Source organism: Primulina huaijiensis, chromosome 11 (genome assembly GCF_012295235.1).
Source record: "Primulina huaijiensis isolate GDHJ02 chromosome 11, ASM1229523v2, whole genome shotgun sequence".
Taxonomy (NCBI): Eukaryota; Viridiplantae; Streptophyta; class Magnoliopsida; order Lamiales; family Gesneriaceae; genus Primulina; species Primulina huaijiensis.
In genome coordinates this window covers 453,918-462,105 of record NC_133316.1, presented here as the reverse complement: position 1 = coordinate 462,105, position 8,188 = coordinate 453,918, and the positions used below count along the sequence as shown (strand labels likewise).

Genomic DNA, 8,188 nt, shown 5'->3' with positions numbered 1-8,188 from the left:
TATTTTGATCTTCATTTAAATATAAATCAAAAAAATTATAAAAAATGTTATATTGGGTGGGTTGGTATACTAGTGTTGACCAAAAATTATTTGTGTTACTTTACGAAAATACACTTTGCAGTCCCATTTTCAATTGTCGAAGTTAGTCCACATCACAATTTTATTATTTGATTTCTTGTTACATTACACTTGCTAAACATTTCCAGCAGCAAGTCATCAAACCCTAGCTAGCTCTTCTTCTGCAAAACGAAAAACACAAGAAAAATCTTCTTATAGTAATGAGCGAAATCCCGCACAATTGAGATGGCGATAATTGGAGATGCGTTACGTCAGGTGTTCATGCCGAAGCACGAGTATCAGAGCCTACGCGAGGAGGAAAAGGCGTGGCACAACCTCCAGAAGCCGTTGATTTTGCTTTCAGTAACCCTAATTTCTCTTGCTATTTTTATTTCCTCTGCTATTAGCTTGAGCATCGTGTTTCCCGCTGATAATTTGCGGCGGCCTTTCTGCCGTGACCTAAGGATACAGCCGTTGTCGATTAATTTCACCGCACAGATAGCTGCATCTGGAGTTGATAGAGGTGGAGTAGAGTCGGATCTTCTACCCGGAGCATTTGTTTTGACGGATCAGGAGACGGTTGATTATTACTGGATGGTTGTATTTTTACCTTCTGCTATGGTTTTTGCTGCTTCGTCGGTTTACTTGATTTCAGGTTAGTGAAACCTATGATCTCAGTGAAACAAACTCTTTATCAATGCTTCGATCAAATGCATCTTGGTAATCTTTGTGATATGCATCTGCTTGGGAATCATTCATATTTAATTTAATGTGTTAATTTTTGTGGAACGAATTGTGGCATCTGTTAAATTATGCATCTCGATTATACATGTCAGTTTATTGATAAAAGGGGAATATTAATTGATTAATTTTGCCATTTGTGAGATCAAGCTGAATGAGGACAGTGATTTGAGCGTATATAGACAACTTGGAATTTGTGAAGCAAATCATTTTATTATCTTGCATCCAACTTATAAGCAATCTGGTAATTAGCTTTCCACAGAACCATGTCATGTTGATGCCCTGTATTCGAAGAAGCTCAACTTTGCATAGCTTCACGCTGTACACACTTAGAAGAACAACATTTCATTTTATGTACGTCAGGTACATTTGTTTCATTATTTTCCATATATTTGATGTTTTGGAGTGGAAGATAAGAGAAAAAATGGCATTGAAGTAACATACTGCATGTGGCACTGTAAGATAGAGTTATATGGAAAAAATATTGAAATGTAGGTTTTGTTAGATGGAGTAACGACCATACAAGTGCAATGTGTGGTTTACGATTTGTATTTATCATGGTGTTTTTTATTTGAACTGTAATGTAAATCAATTTTTGTACAGGAATTATTGTTGCTTATAATGCTCCCATGAGACATGGATGCTTGAAAGTGGTTGAGAACAATTACTGTGCTTCTAGAAGAGGTTCGTTTATTAGTGTGTTTAATATTTTTGTGCGGCATGCAGTTTGAATTTTAAATTTATAACCTTTGTATAATATGTGAAAACATTCAAATAATACTGAAGCTTAAGAGGGACGGTTGGTGATTGCCCTGGCCCCCTTTCTCCCCGACTTGGGTATGGTGCATGCTTGGGTTCTCTTTATGGTTATGGATTACTTCAGAGTGAGAACATCAATTTTTCACCAGCTTTAGGTGCATGTGATTTTTTAATCCAAAATTATGTGTGTATTCTTATTGTATATCTTTTTTAATAGTTGATATTTTAGTCCTCGACTTTTGAAGGTTGAAGTTGTTTTGCTATGATAAAATTATTATTAAAGAATGATCCAAATCTTTATTTGGAATTTTTTTCCTAGTATTTCTATGGATATGCTGTTCTGTCCTGAACAAGAAGTACTACTGTCTGTGTGAGCTTGTCATATGCAACTTAAAGCTGTGGTTGGTCCAATGCAGATGCTACAGAAACCCTGTTGTTTTCTGGTCAAATAGTATTCAATTTGTGGAAAGAAAATTGCTAAGTAGTGTAGTGGAAACAGATGTGTTAGAAGCGCATGTCAAAAAGGTGCCAAGACTCATTGTAAAACATAACTCAATAAATAAAAATCTGTCATTTATGCTTGAACTTGATTGAAGGAAAAAAAGATAATGAAAATTCTTGTGTTAATTGTGGTTTGTGAGTGTCAAGGTATGTGAAGCTTTGTGAAGCATAGCTTTGTTTTTTATGCCTGGATTTCATCTAGAAGAATTCCAATTTCATTAGTACAGTGTTGGGTATTCATGCATGTCCCTCTGCTTGTGATTTGTGGTTTTCAGATTTCAAAGAATGTGTTTTCATTTGCATTTATTGTGTAGTTTATTTTCAAAATGCTTTCTTTCCAATTTCGAGCTATCATCAGAAATACCTCGTCTGAAATTGGTATAGGGAATCATATCAGCTATAATTTTGTTGCATGGCTGAGGCTATATTTTCAAATAAAAATTGTACAGTGTCTTCCTTTGCTTTCCAAACGAGATTCACTGAGCAAATGTTTTTCTGTTCCTTTCCATTTACAGGTGGAGTGCGCTGTCTCTCAATTCTAAACATTGCATTTACCATCATTTTTGGCCTTCTTGCTCTATTTCTCGGTTCAACACTCCTCACACTCGGTAGCAGCTGCTCAGTTGCATTGTTTTGGTTCTATGAAATAACCACATGGGGCTTGGCTGTTCTCCATGGAGGAGCCGCCTTCTACCTCAGAAGAAAAGCAGCAACAATTCTGGATGAAAGCGACTTTGCTGGGAGGAACAGCGGGCTTGAAATGCTCGAAGCAGACCCAATAGAATTCACCCCAGATGTTGAGAGACGTATAAATGATGGTTTTAAAACGTGGATGGGTCCGTCTTTCCTGTCCTCTGATGAGGAGGACGAGCCTGATGACTATATCGAAGTTCCAACCGTGACTCGAACTAACTCCAGTCGTCAAAAAGTGTGAAACTTGTTGATGTTAGGTGTATCGCTCACACCTTGGATGTATTGTCTAACTGTCACACAAACATCGAGTTCGATTCAACTGACAAAATTAGGTGCCGGCTTGTGTTGATACATTTACACGATTCGTAGAGTTGTGGTGCTTTGGCGTGGAGTTTTGTGGTGCTTTGGCGTGGAGTTTTGTACCAACGCAGGAGCAGTTTATGTTTTACTAGGATGTAGTCACGAGTTGTACATTTTTCTTCCAATTCATATATTACATACATACAAATAAATNTTATCTCCGTTATTAAAAAAAAAAAATCTCTTTATTTCCGAGGAAAGGACTATGGTATATGATAAATAAGTTAGGCTACAAGTTTATCTTTGGAATTCAAAATAACGACGAGGCGACTTATTTCTGAGATCAATCGAAATTTACGTACACCACGAGTAAAATATTTGAGATAAATGAAGTCATCGAATGAATTAAATTCGACAAAACTCAGTTTCGAAACATAAAATCATTTCTTCTTCAAAAAAAGGAAAATCTTCAATATATATTATATTGAATTAATTAAAAAAAATTAATAAACTAGATATGTGCTGTCAAAGCTTAAAAAGAAGCCCTTGAACAAAGAGTTTGGGCAGAGGCTAGTACTGCTCGGATAATATTCATTAATAAACTAGATATGTGCTGTATCGCGAGATGTGGTTTCGCCATTTGTACGCTAGGCTTTCGCCTACGCTCAAGCAACGCATTGATTCCTGGGATAACTACTGCAGCCTCTTTCAGGTTTGAGAAATTCATGTTTTATTGATATGTTCTTTTTCATGAATTATTTATCATTTTGTGCTGCTGTCTTGTTCATAATACTTTCATTCGGTTTTTTACGTGAGAGTGTTCGATTATTAAAATTTGCCTAGCTTATGTAGCGTTTGTGAAGTTATCCAGTTTGAGCTTTATTATAATGTGTTGTAGACTAGAGCGTGGGCACTAGCTATATTGACGGTTAGTTGTGAAGAATTAGCTACAGACGAAATATTCCTATTCCTTGAAGTGAATATATGATCATTCAGCCAAGCTTCAACAGGCATCGAATTGAAGCTCTCTTCTTAGTTGTGGTTTTAATCTGGTGATAAAAAGCCAAATCAACTTGTTATTAAACGCCTACAACCTAATTCATCATATCCTTATTGTATTTGGAGAACTATCGTGTATGGAAGAAATTGTGTTCTCATTCTTCTCAAACGTAAACAGTTACATGGCTATATGTACACCAACCAACCACAAGTGGTTATCGACCAAAAATATCTTAAACTAACTGTGCCAACTAACTATGCCAGCTGGTTGTTGACTAAATTAATTACATTTGCAGTCTAATAATCCTCAAACATAGATTGAAATTGATCAGAAACCATACTGATTTGGCTAAGTTTGGTCAGTTACCTTCATATTCCTCGCATTCACTGCCAAATTGATATTCCAGTAGTTTCAATCCAGTTTTGCATTTTTATCCCAACTGGTATGCCCAATCTCTAATCTTCCGAGTTAGAAATAACCAAATCATTTTCCAATTGCAAATCCTCAAACATAATTCCATCAGATTGAGGTCCAAAAGTTTTGCTATGTCATAAATTTCAAATGATTCGATCCAAATGATACCCCTGATATTATTAAGATCCATCCAAATAGTCCTCACATCTACCATTACTCGGGTGAGACATGCATCGTCGAATGTTGTAGGACACCGACTAATAGTTTTTAGCAGAAGATAAATAGTTCCAAAGTTATTTTACCTGAAATCTAAATCATGATCAATGTACTAAAACGCTTAATCTCTCTTAAACTCAATTAAACAATCACTTTTTAAAATACAAAATCTCATTTATGTTTTTTTAAATATTATATTAAATAAAAAAAAATCATGAACTAATTGATAATAAACTATTTTATTATATTATTGTACAGATTTATGAAAAAATATCAATTATTGCAATTAATATTTTTATGCTCTTCAGAACTTGAAAATTCAATCATTTAATATTAAATTTATGATAGTTCTATGTTTTTATTTATTGTTTACCTCAAAATAATTAAAAATGATAGTAAAATTGTGAACATTTTTATGCCTAATAATCTCACTTAAGCTTGAAAATTTTGAACCCCTACACTTCGTCCAAGAATCTCGATCATGATGCATACAAAAACGCCAAATTAGCACACCCAAGAGAACCACTAACCTCCATTGTTTAACAGTTCTCACATAGGTACTAATTCGTTTGGAAATGCTCTAGTATGTTTTTTGCTTCCATGATTTCTAATTCATCAAATGGTGAGTTTGTAATATTTAGAACATCTGCCTTATTGATATTCCTCAATTTCAGGACGCCGTTCATATTGTTTGATACTCCCATAAGGATCCGGGTCGCTGGTGACCCGGACACCATCAAGAGCCCGAGCACTACATATTTCCCAAGTATTCTCCGAACAGCCCGGGCTCTCATACAAGTACCCGGGTAACCAATTGCCCGGGCCACCCCAGGCATTTTTTCTCTTCCCGGGCAGTCATCATAGACCGGGCTCTCATACAAGTACCCGGGTAACCAATTGCCCGGGCCACCTCGAGAATTGAACCACACTCGAGTATGATTGATACAGGACGTCTAATCTGTCAGAACAACTTGGGCTTGGAGTGTCCTAGAAGTCATCAGAAGATAGGGTATGGGCAGCCGACTTGCCATACTTAGTAGGTAGCACTGGAATCGAGGTACCTACCTCATCTTCTACTATAAATAGCAGGTATTAATGTTATTTACAGATTCTGAAATCTTTGAACTCTTAAGCATTATACATATTTTCTACCAAATATTGCTTTTGCTCATCTTCAACCTGCTGACTTAAGCATCGGAGTGGCCACGCCGGACACCCCTTCGGCGCACATTCACGAGTTCCTTTCATTGTTTGCAGGTGCTATTGAAGCCATTATCTTCACTCAAATTCCCTAAAAACTATAAATTATTGATTTGACCCGTTGGAGCTCCTTACCCGGCTCATCCATTTCAACGAAGTCACATCATTGGCGCCGTCTGTGGGAAACTTGAGATTAAGGCGTTGATATGGCTCATACTCGAAGAACTAACCAAGATAATTCCCGGGCTCATGGGGATAATACGCGTGCTTCGGGGCAGGGTGGCTGTGTTCCTCCCACAGGACCCAATCTTATTACCATGACCCCGGAGGAGTTGGCCAGAATAATATCCGAAGCGGTGGAGAAAGCTGTGGCCAGGAGAGAAACTTCTCATAAAGTTACACCACCGGGAGGGGGGAAAATTAATGAGCATGAGCAAGAGCATGAGCAGGAGCAGGAGCAGGAGCAAGAGAAAGAGTGGAGGGAGGAGGACGTGAGAGGAGAGGATGAGGAGTCTAGTGCTGGATCCAAATCACCTACCGTGGCTGAGGAGTTGTTTGAATTAAGGCAGAAAATGAAAGTTCTGGAAGGGCAGTTGGAGAGTCGTAGCATTTCTCGAGCTACTGCTAAGGGTTGCCCATTTACTGATATCATTGTCCGGGAACCTCTTCCCGGGAATTTCAAGTGTTTCAAAGTCAAAGATTACGATGGCAATGCGGATCTTGATGAGCACTTAGCCCGGTTTTAGAACATGGCTATGTTACACTGTTATACAGATCGAATCAAGTGTAAGGTGTTCCTTACTACCTTGGTGGACTCAGCGCAAAGGTGGTTCGAAGGACTGACTCCTAAGAGTATTGATTCATTTAAAGACTTCCAGAAGGTGTTCCTACACCACTTCAGTAGCAGCAAGAAATACAAGCAGACTGCTTTTAGTCTTTTCGAAGTCAAACAGAGCCTGGATGAAAGTTTGAGGGCTTATATCAAAAGATTTAATAGAGTGGCTTTGGATGTACCTACTTGCGCTACTAAAACAAAAACTACGGCATTCACACAAGGCTTGAGGGAGGGTGAATTTTTCAAATCGTTGACCAAAAAAGTGCCCGGGGATTTCGAGGACTTATTATCCCGGGCAGAAAATTACATCAACATGGAGGAAGCCCAGAAGCAGAAGAGGGAAGCTGTAAGGAAAGAAAGTGGAGACCGGGTAGCTAGGCCCGAGGAGAAAGGACAGAGAAGGAATAATCCAGGACACTTCTCCCACCATGTGCCTCTTAAGATTGCCCGGGACAGAGAGGTCCAGGAGAGCAGTAGGGATCTGGCCCCGGACCATCAATTATCCCGGCCTGAGAAAAGAGGATTTTGTACTCTCCATAAGGTGTGTTATCACAACACCGAGGATTGCAAAACATTGAAGGGAAACTATTTCTCCCCTTCCGTCCCGGAACAAAGTCAAGCCAATAAAAGACCGAGATTGCATGGACATCTCCACAGCCAGGGTCCAGCGCTCGAGGAGGAGGTAGGAGGAGTATACCGAGAGGAGAGCCCGGGAGGAGAAGAGAGCCCGAGCTTGAGACAAAAAAGAATTCACCCCCTGCTACGGGGTTGATAAAAATGATATCCGGAGGCTCTACTGATGGAGACTCCAACCGGGCGAGGAAGTCGAGGAGTAGGAGGGAGTGTATGGAGGTAGATGGAATGAGAAGGAGCGAGGCGGTAATCAGTTTTGGCCCAGAAGATTTAAATGGGGTGAATCTACCCCACAATGATGCTCTGGTTATCCAAGCCCGGGTGGCAAATTATGACATTCTGAGAGTCTTTGTTGACTCGGGCAGCTCTGTAAATGTAATTTTTAAAGATGCCTTTGTGCAGATGAATTTGCAGGGTTACCATTTGGAAGCCGTGGAAACTGCCCTCTTTGGCTTTGCTGGCCATGTGGTCTACACGGAAGGGGAAATTGTCCTACCATTAACCCTGTGCTTCCAGGATCTCAAGAAAACGGTGATGACTATTTTTACTGTGGTAGACTCCCCTTCATCATATAATATCATTTTGGGGAGGCCAGCTATGAATGAATTAAAAGCCGTGGCATCTACCTATCACCAAAAGATTAAGTTCCTAGTTTGTAGTAAAGTGGGTGAAGTCCGGGGAGACCAACCTTCCTCCCGGAAATGTTATGTAGAAGCTGGCCGGGTAGATCAGAGCAAAGCTAAGAAGGAAGGGAAGAAGGCCCGAACTGATGAAGGAGGTGGAAGAGCAGTTGAGAAGGGAGAGGTGCATTTCGTGGCAGAAGAGGAGCAGGAAGTTGT

The 8,188-nt window shown here is 39.3% G+C and overlaps 1 protein-coding gene across 1 annotated transcript; it reads left to right on the top strand.

Annotated features, from left to right (window-relative positions):
* Positions 1-199: 199 nt before the first annotated feature.
* Positions 200-3,258, top strand: LOC140988883 (uncharacterized). Its single transcript, XM_073457963.1, has 3 exons — positions 200-712; positions 1,402-1,482; positions 2,574-3,258. The coding sequence occupies exons 1-3, from the start codon at positions 304-306 to the stop codon at positions 2,990-2,992; spliced, it is 909 nt and encodes a 302-aa protein (XP_073314064.1). The 5' UTR covers positions 200-303; the 3' UTR covers positions 2,993-3,258.
* Positions 3,259-8,188: the final 4,930 nt, after the last annotated feature.